The sequence below is a fragment of the Phyllobates terribilis genome, unplaced genomic scaffold (genome assembly GCF_046119375.1).
Source record: "Phyllobates terribilis strain yellow unplaced genomic scaffold, ASM4611937v1 Scaffold_4__5_contigs__length_816908805, whole genome shotgun sequence".
Classification (NCBI taxonomy): Eukaryota; Metazoa; Chordata; class Amphibia; order Anura; family Dendrobatidae; genus Phyllobates; species Phyllobates terribilis.
The window spans coordinates 562875554-562901062 of record NW_027362764.1 but is presented as its reverse complement, the minus strand read 5'-3'; the positions used below and the strand labels follow the sequence as shown (position 1 = coordinate 562901062).

General features: G+C 43.0%; 1 protein-coding gene across 1 annotated transcript in view; it reads left to right on the top strand.

Annotated features, from left to right (window-relative positions):
* RAB31 (RAB31, member RAS oncogene family) overlaps positions 1-21496 on the top strand; it is an 82225-nt gene extending 60729 nt beyond the window's left edge. The window contains exons 6-7 of the mRNA XM_073679036.1: positions 10297-10406; positions 12480-21496. Of these exons, the coding sequence (XP_073535137.1) occupies positions 10297-10406; positions 12480-12577 (208 nt within the window). The 3' untranslated portion in view covers positions 12578-21496. The remainder of the gene's footprint in view (positions 1-10296; positions 10407-12479) is intronic.
* The last annotated feature ends 4013 nt before the right edge of the window (positions 21497-25509 follow it).

Genomic DNA, 25509 nt, shown 5'->3' with positions numbered 1-25509 from the left:
TACAGCTCTATCGACATAAAAATTAAAATGACAGCTTTTGGCACAAGGGGAGTAAAATACAAAAACGCACAAAAAATGAAATTGTGTTTGATGGAAAGCGGTTAAGTCAGTAAGTTGCCGTGTCTCCAGCTCACCCACAGTTTTAAAATCTAGGAAATAATATAAATGGTAAATAATGGTTAAAAAAATGTTAAAAATAATAAACTATTTCATACAGGAAGCGAGACACGGCCTGAAACTTCATACCTTTGGTAACCTCAAGCCTCTGGAATTTTGAAACATATTGATTCTTTTAACATTTTTTTTTAATGTAATGCAGAGACCACAGGTAGGGTGTTCACAGTGTATTAGAGACCTCTTGTGGCCTTTAGAGAGAATACAGTTTAGATTAAATGTTCGTACCTAAGCTGTTTAGTGATTATCTTTTCAGTCACATATTAGATAAAGTGCATAAAGTGATACTTCATTTTTTTGGAACATTTCCCTGGTTAGTGTCACTGACAGATGTGAACCTGCTATTATCACCTTACACCTAAATTGGGAGGAGGGTATAGTTGATTGCTTGTTCTTTAGCTTAACTCACCCCTCAGTGTGATATAGATCTTGTACAGGGTTTTTTTCTGATCACATCACAGTAGTAGTCTTGAATAGCAACTACCTGACAATCTGCAGAAGTTATTACATGGTAAGATCATACAAATCCCACATTCAGGGCCGACAAAATTTTTGCAAATCAGGAGCATACTGTAGATACAAAGAAAGGAAGGCATCGATTGGAATAAATTGTCCAAAAACAGTTTGATTCAATCCTCAAATAACTAACCCCATCACCTTTACACACTAAGGCCTCATTCAGATGTCCATGAGGACCGAGTTTTACCAGTGTTTTGGATCCAGTGTTTGTGTGTCAGTTTTAACCATCCTGATTTCATCAGTAACTTTAATGAAAAAATAACTAAATAAATTACAATGTTTTTCCTATAGTTTGGAATATTAGTCAGTGACATACAGGCTGTGGGGTATACAGGCTTTGACATACAGGCTGTGGGGTATAGAGGCTGTGGGGTATACAGGCTGTGGGGTATACAGACTGTAACATAAAGGCTGTGGGTTATACAGGCTGTGGGGTATACTGGCTGGGAGGTATACTGGCTGTGGGGTATACAGGCAGTGGGGTATACTGGCTGTGGGGTATACAGGCTGTGGGGTATACTGGCTGTGGGGTATACAGGCTGGGAGGTATACAGGCTGTGGGGTATACTGGCTGTGGGGTATACAGGCTGGGAGGTATACAGGCTGTGGGGTATACTGGCTGTGGGGTATACAGGCTGGGAGGTATACAGGCTGTGGGGTATACAGGCTGGGAGGTATACAGGCTGTGGAGTATACAGGCTGGGAGGTATACTGGCTGTGGGGTATACAGGCTGTGGGGTATACAGGCTGTGCGGTATACAGGCTGTGGGGTATACAGGCTGGGAGGTATACAGGCTGTGGGGTATACTGGCTGCAGGATATACAGGCTGTGGGGTATACTGGCTGTGAGGTATACAGGCTGTGGGGTATACAGGCTGGGAGGTATACAGGCTGTGGGGTATACAGGCTGTGGGGTATACTGGCTGTGGGATATACAGGCTGTGGGGTATACTGGCTGCGGGATATACAGGCTGTGGAGTATACTGGCTGCGGGATATACAGGCTGTGGGGTATACAGGCTGTGGGGTATACTGACTGTGGGGTATACAGGCTGTGGTGTATACTGGCTTTGGGATATACAGGCTGTGGGGTATACTGGCTGCGGGATATACAGGCTGTGGGGTATACTGGCTGCGGGATATACAGGCTGTGGGGTATACAGGCTGTGGGGTATACAGGCTGTGGGGTATACTGGCTGTGGGGTATACAGGCTGTGGGGTATACTGGCTGCGGGGTATACAGGCTGCGGGATATACAGGCTGTGGGGTATACAGGCTGTGGAGTATACAGGCTGTGGGGTATACAGGATGTGGGGTATACTGGCTGCGGGATATACAGGCTGTGGGGTATACTGGCTGCGGGATATACAGGCTGTGGGGTATACAGGCTGTGGGGTATACAGGCTGTGGGGTATACAGGCTGTGGGGTATACTGGCTGTGGGATATACAGGCTGTGGGGTATACTGGCTGCGGGGTATACAGGCTGTGGGATATACAGGCTGTGGGGTATACAGGCTGTGGAGTATACAGGCTGTGGGGTATACAGGCTGTGGGGTATACTGGCTGTGGGATATACAGGCTGTGGGGTATACAGGCTGTGGGGTATACTGGCTGCGGGGTATACAGGCTGCGGGATATACAGGCTGTGCGGTATACAGGCTGTGGAGTATACAGGCTGTGGGGTATACAGGCTGTGGGGTATACTGGCTGCGGGATATACAGGCTGTGGGGTATACTGGCTGCGGGATATACAGGCTGCGGGGTATACAGGCTGTGGGGTATACTGGCTGTGGGATATACAGGCTGTGGGGTATGCTGGCTGCGGGGTATACAGGATGTGGGGTATACAGGCTGTGGGGTATACAGGCTGTGGGGTATACAGGCTGTGAGGTATACAGGCTGTGGGGTATACAGGCTGTGGGGTATACTGGCTGTGGGATATACAGGCTGTGGGGTATACTGGCTGTGGGGTATACAGGCTGCGGGATATACAGGCTGTGGGGTATACAGGCTGTGGGGTATACAGGCTGTGGGGTATACAGGATGTGGGGTATACAGGCTGTGGGGTATACAGGCTGTGGGGTATACAGGATGTAGGGTATACAGGCTGTGGGGTATACAGGCTGTGGGGTATACAGGATGTGGGGTATACTGGCTGTGGGGTATACAGGCTGTGGGGTATACAGGCTGTGGGGTATACAGGCTGTGGGGTATACTGGCTGTGGGATATACAGGCTGTGGGGTATACTGGCTGCGGGGTATACAGGCTGTGGGGTATACAGGCTGTGGGGTATACAGGCTGTGGAGTATACAGGCTGGGAGGTATACTGGCTGTGGGGTATACAGGCTGTGGGGTATACAGGCTGTGGGGTATACAGGATGTGGGGTATACTGGCTGTGGGGTATGCAGGCTGTGGGGTATACAGGCTGTGGGGTATACTGGCTGTGGGATATACAGGCTGTGGGGTATACTGGCTGCAGGGTATACAGGATGTGGGATATACAGGCTGTGGGGTATACAGGCTGTGGAGTATACAGGCTGTGGGGTATACAGGATGTGGGGTATACTGGCTTTGGGATATACAGGCTATGGGGTATACAAGCTGTGGGGTATACTGGCTGCGGGGTATACAGGCTGCGGGATATACAGGCTGTGGGGTATACAGGCTGTGGAGTATACAGGCTGGGAGGTATACTGGCTGTGGGGTATACAGGCTGTGGGGTATACAGGCTGTGCGGTATACAGGCTGTGGGGTATACAGGCTGGGAGGTATACAGGCTGTGGGGTATACTGGCTGCAGGATATACAGGCTGTGGGGTATACTGGCTGTGAGGTATACAGGCTGTGGGGTATACAGGCTGGGAGGTATACAGGCTGTGGGGTATACAGGCTGTGGGGTATACTGGCTGTGGGATATACAGGCTGTGGGGTATACTGGCTGCGGGATATACAGGCTGTGGAGTATACTGGCTGCGGGATATACAGGCTGTGGGGTATACAGGCTGTGGGGTATACTGACTGTGGGGTATACAGGCTGTGGTGTATACTGGCTTTGGGATATACAGGCTGTGGGGTATACTGGCTGCGGGATATACAGGCTGTGGGGTATACTGGCTGCGGGATATACAGGCTGTGGGGTATACAGGCTGTGGGGTATACAGGCTGTGGGGTATACTGGCTGTGGGGTATACAGGCTGTGGGGTATACTGGCTGCGGGGTATACAGGCTGCGGGATATACAGGCTGTGGGGTATACAGGCTGTGGAGTATACAGGCTGTGGGGTATACAGGATGTGGGGTATACTGGCTGCGGGATATACAGGCTGTGGGGTATACTGGCTGCGGGATATACAGGCTGTGGGGTATACAGGCTGTGGGGTATACAGGCTGTGGGGTATACAGGCTGTGGGGTATACTGGCTGTGGGATATACAGGCTGTGGGGTATACTGGCTGCGGGGTATACAGGCTGTGGGATATACAGGCTGTGGGGTATACAGGCTGTGGGGTATACAGGCTGTGGGGTATACAGGCTGTGGGGTATACTGGCTGTGGGATATACAGGCTGTGGGGTATACAGGCTGTGGGGTATACTGGCTGCGGGGTATACAGGCTGCGGGATATACAGGCTGTGCGGTATACAGGCTGTGGAGTATACAGGCTGTGGGGTATACAGGCTGTGGGGTATATTGGCTGCGGGATATACAGGCTGTGGGGTATACTGGCTGCGGGATATACAGGCTGCGGGGTATACAGGCTGTGGGGTATACTGGCTGTGGGATATACAGGCTGTGGGGTATGCTGGCTGCGGGGTATACAGGATGTGGGTATACAGGCTGTGGGGTATACAGGCTGTGGGGTATACAGGCTGTGAGGTATACAGGCTGTGGGGTATACAGGCTGTGGGGTATACTGGCTGTGGGATATACAGGCTGTGGGGTATACTGGCTGTGGGGTATACAGGCTGCGGGATATACAGGCTGTGGGGTATACAGGCTGTGGGGTATACAGGCTGTGGGGTATACAGGATGTGGGGTATACAGGCTGTGGGGTATACAGGATGTAGGGTATACAGGCTGTGGGGTATACAGGCTGTGGGGTATACAGGATGTGGGGTATACTGGCTGTGGGGTATACAGGCTGTGGGGTATACAGGCTGTGGGGTATACAGGCTGTGGGGTATACTGGCTGTGGGATATACAGGCTGTGGGGTATACTGGCTGCGGGGTATACAGGCTGTGGGGTATACAGGCTGTGGGGTATACAGGCTGTGGAGTATACAGGCTGGGAGGTATACTGGCTGTGGGGTATACAGGCTGTGGGGTATACAGGCTGTGGGGTATACAGGATGTGGGGTATACTGGCTGTGGGGTATACAGGCTGTGGGGTATACAGGCTGTGGGGTATACTGGCTGTGGGATATACAGGCTGTGGGGTATACTGGCTGCAGGGTATACAGGATGTGGGATATACAGGCTGTGGGGTATACAGGCTGTGGAGTATACAGGCTGTGGGGTATACAGGATGTGGGGTATACTGGCTTTGGGATATACAGGCTATGGGGTATACAGGCTGTGGGGTATACTGGCTGCGGGGTATACAGGCTGCGGGATATACAGGCTGTGGGGTATACAGGCTGTGGAGTATACAGGCTGTGGGGTATACAGGCTGTGGGGTATACTGGCTGCGGGATATACAGGCTGTGGGGTATACTGGCTGCGGGATATACAGGCTGTGGGGTATACAGGCTGTGGGGTATACTGGCTGTGGGATATACAGGCTGTGGGGTATACTGGCTGCGGGGTATACTGGCTGCGGGGTATACAGGCTGTGGGGTATACAGGCTGTGGGGTATACAGGATGTGGGGTATACAGGCTGTGGGGTATACAGGATGTGGGGTATACAGGCTGTGGGGTATACAGGCTGTGGGGTATACTGGCTGCGGGATATACAGGCTGTGGGGTATACTGGCTGTGGGATATACAGGCTGTGGGGTATACAGGCTGTGGGGTATACTGGCTGTGGGATATACAGGCTGTGGGGTATACTGGCTGTGGGGTATACAGGCTGCGGGATATACAGGCTGTGGGGTATACAGGCTGTGGGGTATACAGGCTGTGGGGTATACAGGTATTCAGACCTACAGATCACTACCCATTCCTGCTAATACATGTGGGGACAAATGACACCGCAAGAAAGGACCTGGCAACCATCTGCAGTGACTTTGAAGACTTAGGCAAGAAAGTGAAAGAATTGGGAGCGCAGGTGGTCTTCTCATCCATCCTCCCAGTGGATGGCCATGGAACAATGAGGTGGAATAAGATTCTACAGGTGAACAACTGGCTACGTCGATGGTGCCGTCAACAAGGATTTGGATTTCTGGATCACGGAATGAATTACCTATACGATGGACTACTTGCTAGAGATGGGGTGCACCTTACGAAGACTGGAAAACATGTATTTGGAAGTCGCCTTGCTACACTCATCAGAAGAGCTTTAAACTAGAACAATGTGGGAAGGGAAGCAAAAGGCCAGAAAAAGCCATACAGCTGACAAATACTATTGAGATCTCTGCTACTGGAAGTGGAAAAGAAGAACAAAGACAAAAAAATCTAAATAATAAAAATATGGGAGGAAGAGAAACCAATCACAAACTAAAATGTTTTTATACAAATGCACAAAGCATGGGCAACAAACAAGGAGAATTGGAACTACTAATGCAGGAAAAGGAATATGATGTCATTGGAATCACTGAAACTTGGTGGGACGATACACATGATTGGAATAAAAGGCTAAAAGGATACAACTTATTTGCAAGAAACAGACTTGATAAACGAGGAGGAGGTGTTGCATTGTATGTTAGAAAAGCGTATATCTGCACAGAGATTGAAGCTTCAGAGACTGGGAGTTCTGTGGAAACTGTTTGGGTAAGAATACAAGGAGAGAACAACGGAAAGGACACCATTGTAGGCATTTACTACAGGCCACCTGGGCAAGCTGAAGATATGGATGAACTCTTTATGTATCAAATGACCAAGTTCTCCAAAAAATATGACGTAGTGGTCATGGGAGATTTCAACTATCCAGACATTTGTTGGGAATCTCTCTCAAGTAAAACTAACAGGTCAAGCAAATTCTTATCCTCTCTTGCTGACAACTTTATCTTCCAAAAGGTAGGGGAGAAAACAAGGGGATCTGCTACTTTGGATCTAATCCTTATAAACAGGGAGGAAATGGTTGAGGAGGTAAAGGTGGCTGGGACCCTAGGAGGCAGCGATCATGCTATTATAGAATTTTGGATAACTAGAGGAGGAAGACATGTGAAGACTCAAACTTCAAGGTTAGATTTTAGAAAGGCAGATTTTAAGAGACTCAGAAAGAGAATAGGAGGGATCCAATGGCTGGATGTCCTTAAGGACAAAAATGTCCAGGAAGGATGGGAAATTTTTAAAAATGAGATTCTCAAAGCACAATCGTTAACAATCCCGAAAAGTAGGAAGAATGGGAAGCATTTAAGGAAACCAGGATGGATGAACACAGAACTTAAACACATGCTAAAAAGAAAGAAAGAAATGTTTATTAAATGGAAAGAGGGAGGCATATCTAAAGAAGATTATAATGCAGTCTGCAGATCCTGTAGGGCACGTATCAGGTTAGCTAAAGCTGACAATGAATTAAGGCTTGCAAGAGATGTCAAAAGCAATAAAAAAGGATTTTGGGGGTATGTCAAAAGTAAAAGAAAAGTCAAAGATGCTATAGGATTTTTACAGGATGAAAATGGAGAAATGGTAAGAGAGGATGTTGAGAAGGCCGAACTTTTTAATTCCTATTTTGCATCTGTTTTCTCTCAGAAAGAAAATGTAACATCAACTGATCTTCACTGTCCTTTTAAAGGAATAGAGGAATCCAAGTTATCAGTAAACAGAAAGATTGTGAGGGAATATTTAGCTAACATAAATGAGTTCAAGTCTCCAGGTCCAGATGAATTACACCCCAGAGTACTGAAGGAGATTGTAGAAGAAATTTTAGAACCACTCTCCATAATCTTTGAAAATTCTTGGAGAACAGGAGAAGTCCCAGAAGACTGGAGAAGAGCAAATGTTGTTCCTATCTTCAAAAAGGGGAAGAAGGTGGACCCAGGGAACTATAGGCCGGTGAGTCTGACTTCTATACCAGGAAAGATCTTTGAACAAATTATTAAACAACATGTATGTAAGTACATGGACAAGAATGAAGTGATTAACCAGAGTCAGCATGGGTTTGTAACTAACAAGTCATGTCAGACTAACTTAATTTCCTTCTATGACAGAATCACTGACTGGGTGGATCAGGGAAATGCTGTAGATATAGTATATCTTGACTTCAGCAAAGCGTTTGACAAAGTATCTCACATCATCCTTATTGAAAAAATGACCAAGTATGCAATGGACCAGGCAACTGTTAGGTGGATTCATAACTGGCTTAGTGATCGGACTCAAAGGGTGGTTGTAAATGGCTTCACATCCAGCTGGATGAATGTCTCAAGTGGGGTACCACAGGGCTCCGTCCTGGGACCTGTATTGTTCAACATCTTTATCAATGATTTAGATGAAGGAATTGAGGGTAAACTGATTAAATTTGCTGATGACACAAAGCTAGGAGGGATAGCTAATACTAGAGAAGAGAGAGAGAGGATTCAAAAAGACCTAAATAAACTGGAGCAGTGGGCAGCAACCAACAGAATGGTTTTTAACCGGGAAAAATGCAAAGTACTACATCTGGGCAATAAAAATGAAAAAAGCATATACAGAATGGGAGGAATAGAGCTAAGCAACAGTACATGTGAAAAAGACTTAGGTATACTAATAGATCATAGACTGAACATGAGTCAACAGTGTGATGCAGCAGCAAAAAAGGCAAATACAATTCTGGGATGTATTAACAGAAGCATACAGTCTAGATCACGTGAAGTCATTATCGGTCTTTACTCCTCTTTGGTCAGACCTCATCTGGAATACTGTGTACAGTTTTGGGCACCACATTTTAAAAAAGACATCGACAAACTGGAGCAAGTTCAGAGAAGAGCGACCAGAATGGTGACTGGTCTGCAAACCATGTCCTATGAGGAACGGTTGCAGGATTTGGGAATGTTTAGCTTGCAAAAAAGAAGACTGAGAGGAGACTTAATAGCTGTCTACAAATATGTCAAGGGCTGTCACATTGTAGAAGGATCATCTTTATTCTCATTTGCACAAGGAAAGACTAGAAGCAATGGGATGAAACTAAATGGGAGGAGACACAGATTAGATATTAGAAAAAACTTTTTGACAGTTAGGGTGATTAATGAGTGGAACAGGCTGCCACGAGAGGTGGTGAGTTCCCCTTCAATGGACGTCTTCAAACAGAGGCTGGACAGACATCTGTCTGAGATGATCTAGTGAATCCTGCTTTGAGCAGGGGGTTGGACCAGATGACCCAGGAGGTCCCTTCCAACTCTACCATTCTATGATTCTATGATTCTATACAGGCTGTGGGGTATACAGGCTGTGGGGTATACAGGATGTGGGGTATACAGGCTGTGGGGTATACAGGCTGTGGGGTATACAGGCTGTGGGGTATACAGGCTGTGGGGTATACTGGCTGTGGGATATACAGGCTGTGGGGTATACTGGCTGTGGGGTATACAGGCTGCGGGATATACAGGCTGTGGGGTATACAGGCTGTGGGGTATACAGGCTGTGGGGTATACAGGATGTGGGGTATACAGGCTGTGGGGTATACAGACTGTGGGGTATACAGGATGTGGGGTATACAGGCTGTGGGGTATACAGGCTGTGGGGTATACAGGCTGTGAGGTATACAGGCTGTGGGGTATACTGGCTGTGGGGTATACAGGTTGTGACATCTGTTGGACATTTGTTGGACCAGATGACCCAGGAGGTCCCTTCCAACTCAACCATTCTATGATTCTATACAGAGGCTGGACAGACATCTGTCTGAGATGATCTAGTGAATCCTGCTTTGAGCAGGGGGTTGGACCAGATGACCCAGGAGGTCCCTTCCAACTCAACCATTCTATGATTCTATGATCTGCTGACAGTGTAAACCGGAGACAAACAAGAAGCTTCGTGAACACTTGCTTGGAACGGCCAGGAGTATTTTCTACATTATTTTACATCTGTTGCGGTCTTTATGCAGCTTTTTCGCTATATTGGACAACCCCTTTAAAACCATATCCTAAGTTAAAACACCAGGGCCAGACTGGTCACCTTCTGACTGATGTAAGAAACCTATACGCATGAGATAAGAATGGGCCAGACCTCCTAACTGTCCCCCAACAGATGATGTTGTGGAAGAAAAAGTTTGGGTCGTTGGAATGAGTTTTATTCGGTAGGAAGATAAAGTGTTGCCAGGGAAGTCTGACAACGTCTCCCTCCGAGGGAACACTGGAGCGCACAGACGGACGAGTGCTCCTGTGTATGGGGGAGTCGGGAGAGATAGCTGTCATCAGATGGACAGCGACGTCTATGTCCGCTTTACTCACACAGTTCTATAGTATATTGTAATGTTGGATGATTTCTATATTTTCAGTGTTTCCAACTGTGATATTCTGCTTTTTTTTCAGGGAGGTATCAATGAAAGATGCCAAGGAATATGCTGAGTCCATTGGAGCAATTGTTGTTGAAACTAGTGCAAAGAATGCCATCAATGTTGAGGAGCTCTTCCAAGGCATAAGTAAATATTCCATCCTTAATCATAATCGTTATATTTGTAGAGCTTTTCGTCTACATCACTAAGGATTAGGAGGATGCTATTCTGCAAGCACAGTGCTGTCTAAATCAGTTTTTTCCCAGTGTTTCTAAGCCATGTACTCTTTGTCTTTAAAGAAAACCCATCAGTATAGTGGTCGCGCCCTATTGCATGTACCAAAGCCTGAGAACCTAAGGACTAAATTTGTTGTTCCAAAATAGACTATGTTGGCTGCTAAGCACCATGTCATCAAAACAGATAAAATACAGTAAAGAAAAAGTAAAATAGACTACAGTTGCAGAAACATCTGAATCTTATCTAATGGCCCATTTACAAGAGCCAGTTATTAGTGAATGAGCATTCATAGGAATTCTCATTCCTGATTCAGCCCATCTAGACAAGCCAGCAATCACTGACAAATGGTAGTTTGGCTCCTTCAGTGGTTAAGATGATTTTTATGTTAAGGAGAAAAAATAATAACCAGCTCACTTTCCTGTGAGGACAATTCAAAACCACTTGAATTCTCATAGGAACCTTTGTAGACCTAGTTTGGTCAGAGTGTGGTATAGGGAGTGTAGGAGTATACCAGACTGGTGTCCGGTCAGAAGTGGGAGAGAAGGTCCATGAGGACAGGGCTCCAGCACCAATGAAAAAATGTTAAAACATAACTTTTACTGTGCAATTAAAAACATGGTGAGCAAAAACAAAAAGATGAAAAAGACTAAGGATCCATAAGCTTACGCATTTTGGGTTATCAACCCTTATTCATACCTGTAAATAACCCGAAACGCGTAAGCTTATGGATCCTTAATCTTTTTCATCTTTTTGTTTTTTCTCACGTTTTTAATTGCACAGTAAATGTTATATTTTAACATTTTTTCATTGATGATTTTAATAGTCATATTGCACGACTCGTTAATGGGTTGATTGTGACTTGTAGGTTTGCTGCTTCCAATAGGTGGCGCTATAGAGTTCAAGTCCTCTTTTTCTCTGAAGAGGCAATTTGCATATTAAATTTCCCAGAGGAGCATTGCACAGTGAATAAGCCTCCTTACCTTGACATGCCAGAGCCGGTATGTCACTCTCCACAAGGAGAAACGTTACCCCTTAGACCTCAATGCATGCATAATAATTATTATTGGCAGCACATAGCCCTGTGTAAACAGGCAATGTGCTGCTCCCCATCACTGATCTAAACAGTCCAGTAAAAGAACACAGATCAGCTTGTACTGTATATTGCAAATTGGCTTGTCTAAATGTCTCATTATACAGTGAGCCTCTTGTAGTAATATTGTCATATATTAAGGGGATTATCTGCCTTTGAGGACAATTGATTTACTTAAATGCCTGTATTTGGGTTAGAAATTATTTTTACATATGGGTTGCATTAATAATTTTACAACGTTTGCCTTCTGTAGCTTCTCTGTTTCTGACTTCAGAATGAGTTAACTGAGAATCTGTCACTGAACTCTTTCTAACGGTATGACAGGAGAATTTATAACTTCTATATGTCTTTTTCTGACCATAAACACATGTCAATGTTTTATAGAGGATTTGTTTACATGTTATAATTTGTGTTTTTTGGTTCTGAACCGGAGGAAAGGTATATTCTAAGACCCCCAAAAATCCCAAGATTGGGGTTCCAAAGTGAGTAGTAGTGAGCATGTGCAATTACTATTCAATCCAATGTCTGTAGCAGTGTTTCTTAACTGCAGTCCTCAAGGCCCCCCCCCCCCGACTGGTCATAATTTGAGGATATGTTATAGAGACGACCTGTAGCAATATCTGAACCCTTGCTCATAATTCTATCACCTGTGCGATATTAAGAAAATCCTGAAAATATGATCTGTTCGGGGCCGTGGGGGCTGGAGTTGAGACGCACTGGTCTACAGACATGTTGGACGCACATGCTCACTGCCTACCACTCCCTTCATGTAGGGACTCTGGGCCCCCTGTTCTTGGGGTCAGTGGGGGTGTTAGTAATTGCTCTCCTAACTTAGCATAGTTCACAATAAGTGGGCAATATTTAACACACACACATATATATATATATTGCAGGTCAGAGAATCCCTCCACTGGATCCACATCAGAATGGCTCTAACGGTGCAATGAAACTTGGAAGACAATCCTTACAGCCGACAAACAGATGCTGCTGATCCAACCTATCACCACGAATATAAAAGATCATAGTTGTTCAGTTAACTCAAGGAGATGGATACAAACACGGAAATAAATGACCATTAAATGGGAAGGAAATATAATATGTTCATGATAAAAGTATGTATAGGCCCAGTTCACAGTTTGCATTTTTTTCCTGCATTAAATTTTAGCCAAAAGCAGGAGTGGAGCCCACAGGGAAGAAGGGTATAATTAAAAGCTTCTTTGGATCCATTTTGATTAAGAGTATATTCATAGACTGCTGATTGGTTTTTGCAGACTTCATGTACATGCAAGAAATGCACAAACTGCCACAACAACCCCATACAGATGCATTCAGTAGTAGAAATCCCTGCAACAAATCTGCCACGTGTCAGTATATGTCCAAAAATGCACCAAAATGGAGAGTAAGAACCGACTCTTAGCTGTAAAATTATTTTTATTGTTATTGCATTTATTGTTTGCAGATAGTTTTCTATCTCGATTCTGTTACTTGTACCAAGCAAATATTGTAACTCCAAAATGTTATAACTTTTTACACTTAAAAGGGTTGTCCACTGTCAGGAAAGTGGGTCCCAAGCTTCAGAAAATAACTAAAACTCAGCAGGTATTCGCCTTCCCTAGGTCCAGCAGCAGCTTTCTACCACTGATCTTGTGTTGGTGTTTTGACTGCAGCGGTAACATCAGCAGCTGTCACTCCTCTAGTCAGTTACTGAGCACAGTGGCTCGTGATGTGAACCTCGGTCGCTGAATTCAGTACATGAGCCATGAGTACATGATCAGTGTTGGAGAACCACTACTGGACCTAGGAATGGCGAGTACCTGCTGACTTTGATATTTTATGGTTTAGTCCCACTTTCCTTAAAGGGAACCTGTCATGTAAAATAACGCAATTAACATGCAAGTTTATAGCGATCTAATTCCGTCCGGCGCCGGCACTGAAAGCCCCGCTGCCGGGAGGAAATTACTTTATTCCCCTGGCAGCATTTGGCTTCTAGCCACAGTGGAGATGCCGGTGCTGGTCCAGTCACCGCCTTGTGGTATAGAGAGGGGAGGCTGTAACTGCGCCCCCTGATACTGACTAACAGCAGGATCAGCATTAGAGCCGGCTGCCAGTTAGTGCCGGGGGGCTCAGTTACAGCCGCCGCTCTCTATACACAGTGCTGTGACTGAAACCATGCCAACGCCATCACTGTTACTGGAAGCTGAATGCTACTAGGGGGAATAAAGTTAATTTTCTCCTGGCAGCGGGGCTCACAGTGCCGACGTCGCACAGCGTCAGAATGTTATTAACCTGCAGATTAACCCCATATATGCAGGTTAATAGTGTTATTTTACATGACAGGTTCCCTTTAAAGTTGACAACCCCTTCAATTTTAACTCAGTTAACAATAGTAATTGTCAAACAATGTAATAGGGATAACAACAAGACTATATTGATGTGTCTTGTGAAATCATTTCATCACTCGTATCTTCTGACAGATATGGGTTTATCACAGGAACACAAAATCTATTAATGAGAAATGTGCGCATATTTCTACCAGTGACAGGCTATATGGCTATTTGCAACATCCTTAGCTGGAGCTTTGACAACATAACTTTTTGGTAACAATTTCAACCCTGTATATATTGTAAGATCCATGTGTGACTGGGACATTGCTATGATAGGTCATAAAACATTGATTCATGAGGATCTGACTGCGGTGACTGGGACAGATTTTGCTGGAGAGCGGTCTGTGCATACAAAGAATCTTTTCATTGATCGGAAACTAATGCTTATCCTGATGGACAAGCACAAATAAGAAGTGTGATGGTAACAAGGCAACGCAGGCATATCCATGATATCTAAGTGGGCCAAAGCCACCAAACTAATGTGTATGGAGGTAGATGTCCCTGACTTGAATCGGAGATAAACTGCTGTTATAAGTGTATAGACAAGGAGAGCATGCCTGATTCTAGGTAATTGCGATGATAGCAGACAACTGGGCAAACTATGCCACCTTAAAGGGAACCTGTCAGCTGAATCATGCTGCCCAAACTATAGGCAGCAGGATTCAGAGTCCGGCTCTGTCATTCATTCAATTATGTTTTACTCTGAAACACTGTGGCTTCTCAGAGAAAACATAAATTTCAAAGTTGGCAGCTTCTCCACGCTGCACTCAACTTAAGTGAGAGGTCTCTCCCAATCTGTGTGTGGGTGTGCGTAGGGAGAGACCTGCCACTCAAGCAAGGGGAGCAGGGTGGGGAGAAGCCGCTGGGAGCTGGCCTCTTGGAGTAGTCACCCAGGCGGCATAGTCCCTGAACAGCTTTAAGAGTAGTGTAATACATATCTACTTAAAAGGAAAAAACGGGGTTTGGTACCGTGGTAACCAGTTGAAAAAAAGATTTCTCTCAGTGGGAAAAACAAGATAATCTTGTAGTTATGATACCTTTTAATGGCTAAAAAAAATAAAATATATGATGTTACAAGGCAAGCTTTCGGGACAACTTAGGTCCCTTCGGTACTGGTGGCCAAACATTTCTGTGGTCCAGGACACAACATCAACAATATGAAAGTTGTCATATTAAAAGGCAACTTTAAATCACAAAAACACAAAAGAGTTTGGGAATACAAACTGATTACAGTCTTTGGCACCCTCCACACAGGAATAAATCTGTCAGGAGGATTTATGTCTCACTACAAAATCTGAGGAATCTGCTCCAGTAAGAGTGAGGGCACCAGGCCTATGATCTTACATGGATATTGGGACCATAAAACTTTTACACCACTAATCTAATCCAATTAAAGAATCACTCTCCAAGCTCAGTTTGTTTGTTTATTTAATTGTCAATTTATTATGCCATGCATCTGCTTTTCTTTTACTTTTTCTTTGTGTGCATATATTTGTGTTTCTTCATATATCATGTTATACCATGCCTGAGGAAGGGACCTAAGTTGTCCCGAAAGCTTGTTTTGTAACATCATTTATTTTATTTTTGTTAGCCATTAAAAGGTATCATAACTACAAGATTATCTTGTTTTTCCCACTGAGAGCAATCACATATCTGCTTAAAATGGCAGAGCCAGTGTCTTGGCCATGCTGCTCGTGGTTTACTTTAAATCTGATCTGTCATATTAGATTTTACAGTACGAACTGCTCATATTAACCCTTTAAGGCTACATAATGGGTTTATCCATCATGAGCGCTGATAAATTGATTCTCCATGATAGGTTAATCTGTCATACTGATTGGGCAGCTATTGTGTTTGTACCCACATCAGCTGCAGAAGCCCAGGTGAAATTGGCAAGGACACTGAGGCCCCAGTTTAGCTACCTGGCTCTGCATGATTGACAGCTCTCTGTCTATATATGTATAGGGAGAGGCCTGTCAATCATGCAGAGTGGGGTGGAGGTGGAGGAGAGCCTACTTCAGTGGTTAGTCATTTTAGTCACCTTGTTCGGCGTCCAAGGTTTAAACCCCTTTTTTTTTTTAAATGCCTTAGCATTACAAGTAAAACAAGGGTATTTGTGATAGGGGATCCTGTCTCTGATTCATGCTGCCTGTGTTTTGGGCAGCATTAACCCATGAAGGTTACTTGTAATTTGACTATAAATTATCTAAAATTGTTGAGATCAGTTTTCCAAATGTTCCCGACTCTGTGCTCATTGACTTGAATATTGCTGAACGTGTGAACTAGGACACATCCACGCTGTTCTTCCTTGTTACACAGACCTACACGAACAATTGTTTTTATAATACTCAATTCCTTAACTTATTCTTAGTTCATGTGTCTTATTAGGGCATGTGGAAATCATATGAGGGGAGAGATAGTTGGGGATTTCTGCTCAGAACCCACCTTATAGGCCACAATGTAGACTTAATAACAATGACAGTCTCCAACTCTGTAGGTCATAAACATGTTTTATATATTTGCCCATACTTCCCCTGTAGTGGACATACAGCTGATTATAGATCTTTTAAAAACCCCACCAATCAGACACCAGTCATATTCTGAAGATTTTAAATATTTGCTCATTGTCATTTGCATGTCAACACCCAAATGAATAATGTAAAAATAATGCCTATTTTTAGGCTAATCGCCAAAATAAAGGTCAAGATATGACTTCAGAATATTATAGTGATACTTGTGTATGGCTTACATTTAGAGATGAGTGAACCGGAACTTAAAAATTCGGGGTTCGTACACACGGACTTCTCCCAGAAGTCCGTTGCAATGTTCGGCGTTCCGGGGGAAGAGAGAGAGAGAGAGATTTTTTGTGGACTAAAGTTCGGGTCATGTACCAGAACCCGAAATTCCACGGGTCCTCTCATCCCTACTTACGTTGTTTTTTTACATTTTGTTCAGTCCAGAAAATCTTCACATTGTCTTGACAAAAGTAAATGTACAGTACATGGACATAATTTATCTTGCAGATTTTTAGTAGAGATTTTAATGGTCAGTTTAAATGGGTGTCTTAATTGTAGCTGTTATATTGTTCTTCATGTACGAATATTGAGTACATGGCTAATAATTGTAAGGGGTGAGAAAAAGGGAAACTGCATTAAATTGATCTATCATTTCTCAGCTGTTTTGAAGACATGATCAATATGTCACTCCTAAGGCCATTGTAGAGTCCGAGAGAATCAGTCACTATGGAAAATGACCATGAACTGGTATATTTCATGATGTATATTGCAGCTATGTCATTTGTCTCTCTGATCTCACTTTCACATGACCCCCCACCCTAGTAAGTCTATATTGTAAAGTATCCCCTGGGCTCCATAGCTCTAATAAACTGCAGGGCTCTTAGGCTATGTTTCTTAGGGTATTTCCTGCAGTTTTCCAAATGTAATTCTCCTTCTTTGGGCAGTTTTTCGAGGAGTTTTCGGTTTCCTGAAGTGGTATTGAAGAGTTTTTCAAGTGTTTTTGCAGATTTTTTTTTTCCTGAAGAATTTTTTTTTTTGCAGCCTTTTGATTGGGCAGTGCCTAGTTTGGAGTGGATTTTGCGAGGAGCTGCTTCAACTAAGTGACATGCACTTTCTTTTCTCCAAACAGGCGTTTTTAAAAACCTAAAGCATTTAAGCGTTGAATATATGAACAGCATGTGTTTTTTTTTTTCATAGAAATAAATAGGTCTATTGTTTAGGGAAGACATTTTCCAGCCTTTTCAAGATCGAAGCTGCTCAATAAATGCTGCAGTGTGAATATACCCCTAAATACCTTAATAGCATTCTGAGTAGGGGCATTTGCAGACTTATTACGGGGGGGGGGGGGAGAATTCTGAGATAAGAATCACATCCTTTGATTGAATCTTTGTATTTTTAGCTATTTTCATCATGACAGATTTTTTAATTTACATATAGAATGTAATCGCTTTACCTTTTGGCATTCCCGAATCTTTTTTTTTCTATTTAGCTAAGCTGGTGGTACCAGCCCGACTAATCAAAAGAAGGTTTTCATTCAGTCTCATTGACCCCGGTGTATAACATCCAGCTCATTTTCACTTAGTCTGCCTTTACGAACACTTGGGTGAGGATGGGTCATTCTAAAGAGCAGACTGAAGCAGAGCGTGGTCCTGAATTCGGATGCCACCATTGTAACAAGTCAGATCATGAAATTTTTTTCCCTAATCAATATTTCACCAACAATTAGGAGTGGCATTATTGAAAAGTGGAAGCATTTAGGAACCACAACAACTAAGCCGCGAAGTGGCACAGAAGTTACAGAACAGGGCTTCCGAGTGTGGAGGCCCATATTGCAGAAAAATAACCAATGCTCTGCTGTCTCAATAACTGCACAGTCCAAACCTCCAGTGGCACAAAAACTGAGCACTGGGAACTTCATAGTATGGGTTTCCAAGGTTGAGTAACTGCATGCAAGCCTTACATCATTAAGCTCAATTTCAAGTGTCAGATATAGTGGTGTAAGGCACTCACCATTGGACTCTCAAGCAGAAGGAACGTGTTGTGTGGAGTGGTAGAGCATACTTCTCTATGGCAGTCTGATGCACGACTCTGGGTTTGGTGAATGCCTGACTGCATTGTGCCTACTGTTTGGTGGAAGAGAGATAGGTTGGTAGAGGCCCCTTATTTCCATTGAAGGAAAATGTTTCAGCACACCAAGACATTTTGGACAATTGTATGCTTCTAACTTTATGGAACAGTTTCAGGAAAGTAATTTTCTGCTTCATGACTATGCCCTATTACACATGAAAGGTCAATAAAAACGTTATAGTTTCTGTTTGTGTGGAAAAACTTTACTGGCCCACATAAAGCCCCGACCTCAACCCAATCAAACATCTTTGGGATGAACTAGAAAAGAGATTACTATTTTACCCATTTGTGGAACATCAGTGTCTGACCTCACAAATGCTCTGCTGGGTGAATGGGCAAAAATTCCCACAATCCCCTCCAAAATCTTGTAGAGAGCCTTCCCAAAATAGGTGACGTTGTTTTACTTGAAAGGGGAATACCAAGTGTACGTATATTAATGCTTATGGATTTAGATTGGGATGTCATAAAAGCTCCTATAGGTGTAATGTGTAGGTACAGTGCCTTGTGAAAGTATTTGGCCCCCTTGAACTTTTCTACCTTTTGCCACATTTCTGGCTTCAAACATAAAGATATAAAATTCTAATTTTTTTGGGAAGAATCAACATCAAGTGGGACACAATCGTGAAGTGGAACGAAATTTATTGGATATTTTAAACTTTAAAAAATTAAAAACTGAAAAGTGGGGCGTGCAATATTATTCGGCCCCTTTACTTTCAGTGCAGCAAACTCACTCCAGAAGTTCAGTGAGGATCTCTGAATGATCCAATGTTGTCCTAAATGACTGGTAATGATAAATAGAATCCACCTGTGTGTAATCAAGTCTCCATATAAATGCACCTTCTCTGTGATAGTCTCAGGGTTCTGTTTCAAGTGCAGATAGCATCATGAAGACCAAGGAACACACCAGGCGGGTCCAAGATACTGTTGTGGCAAAGTTTAAAGCCGGATATGGATACAAAAAGATTTCCCAAGTTTTAAACATCTCAAGGAGCTCTGTGCAAGCGATCATATTGAAATGGAAGGAGTATCAGACCACTGCAAATCTACCAAGACCCGGCCGTCCCTCTAAACTTTCATCTCGAACAAGAAGACTGATCAGAGATGCAGCCAAAAGGCCCATGATCACTCTGGATGAACTGCAGAGATCTACAGCTGAGGTGGGAGAGTCTGTCCATAGGACAACAATCAGTCGTACACTGCACAAATCTGGCCTATATGGAAGAGTGGCAAGAAGAAAGCCATTTCTCAAAGATATCCATAAAAAGTCTCATTTGAAGTTTGCCACAAGCCACCTGGGAGACACATCAAACATGTGGAATAAGATACTCTGGTCGGATCAAACCAAAATCGAACTTTTTGGCCACAATGCAAAACGATATGTTTGGCGTAAAAGCAACACAGCTCATCACCCTCAAAACACCATCCCCACTGTAATGTGAAAATGTTTGGTTTTTCTAGTAAACTGTGTTTAAAAGAATTGCTGCCCATAACGGCCAATGTATTCTGGGTAAAAGCAGTTTGCTATGGACAACAAGTGAACTCTTCTTTGTTCCAATTTTCTACATTAGTCAAGCATTATTGCTGGTGTTATTGACTGTCCCATTATTCTTGTGAATAAATGATAATAAAAACATAGAGCCGAATGCTTAAAAATTAGTATGTGTGCAAATTAACAGATATTAGGGTTTGCTCACAGGTAGCATTTTTTTTTGTTCAGAAAAAACACAGCATTTGACAGTAACAGCAAAATGAATTAGATTTTAGAAAGACTGCGTTTTTGACTGTAGTGTGTTTCATAAAAAAACACAGCATGTCAATTCTCCCAGCCCTTTATTTCTTTCACTTTTTACCCCTTACGTTCAAAATGGCTATCAGCTAAAAATCACATCAAAAACGACATAAAAAATGCTCTTAATTTATGTTCCGGTGTTCCAACCATAACATGAGTTTAAAAAAAAACCTGCATCATCAAACGTGTGTTACTTGTGAACATACTCGTACAATTCATAATGTAGAATGATTATCTATTTGGCCATTTTTAATAAATGTTAGATGGTGTTGTCACTTACCTACCGATCCCTCGCCGCTCCTGTTGTACAGCTGTCCTCCACCACTCCATTGCTTCCTTTTTTGGTGGAGATTGGCATATGACCATTATTGCCAGTGATTGGCTGCAGTGGTTACATGTCTGTGTAACCAAAAAAGTAAGCAAGGAGACCAGTAGGATACCTGTGGGTTATCAGTAGGTGACTATATAATTTTTGGTATTATTAGAAAATGTTGAGCTGTCTCTATAAAGGAGTAGTGGACCATATATATCTAAGTCAATGAACACTATAGCAACATTACATAGTATGTATACTATAATAGAGAAGATAAAGGTATGTCTGTCTTTGCCCCACTAGGAAGCAGATTTAGATGGAAAATCCTCTTAAATGAAATTCTTTAGTACAGACAAATGCTTGCATTATGGCCATTATCACATAGTAGAAGTAAAATCACCTTTTAGTGCCCATAAAAAGACAAATGTTGCCTGTAAAGTGCATCAACGTGAGTACATTGAGTGGATTCTAACAATACTTTAGCAGTGAACCCAAAATGGTCTGACCTATTTGTTATGTATTAGATGCAATATACGACTTTAACCTCATTTATTTAAACTGTTTTTTTTTAGTTTCTAAAACATTAGTGTTGCTTTGTTGGATGATTCCTTGATTTGTGTTGTTCTATAAAACTAAGACTGGGCTGGTTCCCAATTTGTACCTAATGTATAACACATAGAAATTATGTTCATTATCATCATTATATTATGCGTGTTATGTGCTTCTGACTTTATTCAACAATATAAAAAGCAAATAAACGTCTTTAAGTTTTTTTCTTTAACGCGTGAAAACTTGATTCAGACATGAATTACATCTGTACATGTACCATCACAAGGTAGGCTGAGGTTAATGCCAAATGGAGCCGTAGTGGGGGTGTAAAGTGGCCGAACATGGACGCAGCCATCAGCCACTTCAATTTTGTGATTGTTTAACAAGCAATCACTTGATTTTGCATAGGAAATAACTGTTTTAACCACAAAACTGCAAAGCTGACAGTAATGACTGCATGTGTCCCAGCGGCTCCTTCTGGCCTAGCCCTGAGAAAATCACTCAAAGGTCTCGTGCACACGAAGGATTTTCTCATACGTGTGCTATCCGAGGTTTTCACAGATAGCACTATTGCCTATGATATTCTATGTGGCTGTGCACATGTCCAATTATTTCCTAGGACTGAGTGGTCTGCGGAAAAAGTCGGAGACATATCTAATTTTGATTTAAGTGTTGGATCAAAATCGGCAAAGCAAGGTTATGGGTCCGTGAAAAATTCGGACTGCACTCGGATGACATCCGACAGTCTGAGAAACTTTTTTTTCTCTCTCTACCTCCAAGAAAAACTTGAGGCCACTCTGATCAAACTCTGATCAGAATAATCAACCATTTTTATTGGATGAAGAGAAAACGTCGTGCACATCTACCCAAAGGGTTTGTTCTCACATGACAGATTTGTTGCAGACATCCATGTTTCACATACATATTGTATATGTGTTTTCAGAGATAGATGCCCATTATAGTCGATAGAGCTGTCCACATGCCCGGGTTTATTTGTTTTGTTTTTTTCCCGCAAATTAAGTATCTGCAAAAAAAAAAAAAAAAGATGTTTATTTTTTATCCAAGTCACGGATCAGACTATTCCAATCAAATTAATGGGTCTATGAAAAAACAGACAGTACACGGTTGTCATTCGTGTGTCATCTGTGTGCTGTCTATTTTTTAGAGTTTTATAGTAGAGAACCTTTTTTGCATATGAGAAGAAAACAGTTGTCACACTGATAGTAAACACTGACACAGCCCAAAAATGAATGAAAATTGGATCCAACTCACTGATGAAAAACAGTTATTGTTTTTTTATCTCAGATGCAAAAAAAAACATGTGAATTAGGCCTTAATGAAACTGTTTCTATTGCATGTGCATACATTTGTACAAACCTCATTTTGATGCTGTATATAGAAGGTTCAGAAATTTTTGAAACAAAACAGCTATTGAGAACAAGTTATGTATTCCTGTTCGAGGCTGAATTGCTGACTTGGGAATAATGCTTTAAGGCCATGTTCACATGCCAGTATTTTGGTCAGCATTTTTGAAAGCCAAAACCAGTCGTGGGTCAAAAATGTAGAAATGGTGCACGGTTTTCACATACAGTGTTTTTAGACTATGTGCCCATGATGCAGAAATGCTCCGGATCTTTCCTGAGCGTTTCTCCATCACCCTGGCAGAAAAAACGCATGCGGATTGTACATGTGTTTTTCCTGCCAGGGACAAGCGTTTGTCACGCGTTTTGCACATGCGATTTCGCATGTGGGCTGTCAAGCGCTTTTCCAGACGATTTTAGCATCACTTGGAAAGTGCTTGACAACTTGGTCACACTATATAAATCCATGCAAACGGTATGGATTTTATATAGTGTGACCAAGTTAGTTAATAAAAATAGTAAAAAATAAAAAAAAAACCATTATACTCACCTTCCGATGGCCCCCGGTCTCCTTATCCGATGCATCCGGTCTCCCCGGTGTCTCGCAGTTGTGTAAAAGGACCTGCCATGACGTCATTTAGTCATGTGACGGGTCACGCGACCGCCGACGTCAGCGGTCGCGTGACCCATCACATGATTGAATGACATCATGGCAGGTCCTTTTAGACCATCGCGAGCTGCCGGTAAGCCAGGACGCATCACTAAGGAGACCGGGGGCCATCGGAATGTGAGTATAATGTATTTTTTTATTTTAAATTCTTTTTTTTCACAGGTACTATGGTACCCAGGTCTAGAGGAGAGTCTCCTCTTCTCCAGATCCGGCTACCATCCGCACATTGAATCGCTTAATATCCGCATGTGCACATGTAGTTAAGTGATTCAATGCAAGTCAATGGCGGCAAAAATGCAGCGATTACGCAAAATAATTGGTAGTGCTGGGGATTTTTCCACAATGATAATCTGCAGCGGAAATTTCCGCAGCATGTGCACAGCACATGCGGATTATCATTGGGGAACATTGCAGAGCTTCTACCAAGCGTTTTTTCAGCGTTTCTGCGGCGGAATTGCCGCTGCGGAAACGCTTAAAAAACGCATAGTGGGCACACAGCCTTATACAGTATTTGAGTAAGAAGAATAAAGAGAAATATTTTTTATATAAACGTCTTGCATTTATGATCCATACACTCAAATGTGGTCTTATGATTGAAAAACCAGAAAGAAGCCTCTCTCCTTTGTTGTAGACACATGGCAGTTATCTTGAAATGACTAAAAAGCATTGCCAAACAAGATTCTCTGGTATGATGAAGACTAAACTTTTGGTTTCACACCATTATGCTATAGGGATGTTTTTAATCTACAGAAGCTGGAAGACTAATCAGGACTGCAGAACAAAATTAAGCAAAGTGCACAATGATCCTTGATGAAAACCTGCTACAGGAGTTCTGAGGATGTCAGACTGAGGCAACGATTCACCTCTGATTTTTTTTATGGGGGTAGATAGCTGCCATCTGAACGTTCATTTGACTGACAGCTATCTAATCTGTATGGCGGCTTTTAGACCACTTTGGGGGGTGCAACATGGGGATTCCCTGAAGTGACCACCAGACCTCTGTACAGGACTTAATGGGTGTATATCAAAAAATCTCTAGGACTCTGCACTTTTGTTCAACCATGGCCAACCAGAGTGTAGCTTAGAGGGTCCACTTCCAGGATTAGTGAAACTATAACAACATCATCTCCTAGAAGGTGTGTAACACTCTGGAGAGACCTGAAAGTAACTATGCATTGATGTTCTCCTTACAAAGGGGAGACATTTGCATAGAACAAAATCTCCAAAAGTAGGTATGCCAAGCTGATAGCATCATACGAGGGGCGTTCATTAAAGATTTCCCCTGACCCACTTCCTGTGGTCTGAGAGCAACGAAACTTAACACAGTTATTAGTCCTTCTCTACATAGGTGCCACCTAGGGACACACACTTCTCCCATCTCTTTAAGCAACTGTAAACACCTCGCTTGTAGAAGTTGACAGGTTGCTCCAAAAGCCATGTTGTGACTTCGGAAATCAGTCTCATCATCTGGAAAATGCTCGCCCTTCAAAAATAACTTCATTGTTGGAAAGAGGTGGAAATCCGATGATGCAAGGTAAATAAGGGGGATGCTGCAGAATTGCAAAGCTGCAGACACATGCTTCCATTTGAGCAACATGTGAGTTGTGAACTGGGGCATTGTTTTGCCGAAGGCGGACACCTTTGGTGAGCATGCCACGTTTCTTGGTTTTGATGGCCTCCTGCAATTTCCGCAGCAGTGAAGCATAGTATGCCCCAGTAATCTTGTTACACTTTGCTAGGTAATCCATCAAGACTACTCCGTGCTGGTCCCAAAAGACTGCGAGCATGACCTTGCCTGCCAAGGGTTGGCACGTGCCTTCTTTGGAGGCAGTGAGTCATGATGTTTCCATTGCATCAAGTGGACTTTAGTCTCCGGATCATATTGATGGACCCAGCTTTCATCCTGTGTGATCAGTCTGTTGAAAAGTCCTCCTGGTTTCCTTGGTACATTAATTGCAAAAAATAAAAAAGTTTTTTTCCAGTGCACCAACTTCCTAGGAAGTATTTCTCCAGAAGTGCACGGATTCAGAAAGGACTTGTGTTGGTGCAAGTTGATCAAAGGCAAAAAATGAAGAACGATGCATCCAGCACTGGAAATCCGGAGAAGCTAAATGTCTATTTAAAAAACAAGTATTTAAAAGTCTCCTCATCTGACGTGCTTAACACATCACTCTTCGCAAGGAGAAATATTACCCCTAGATACTGGTCTGACGC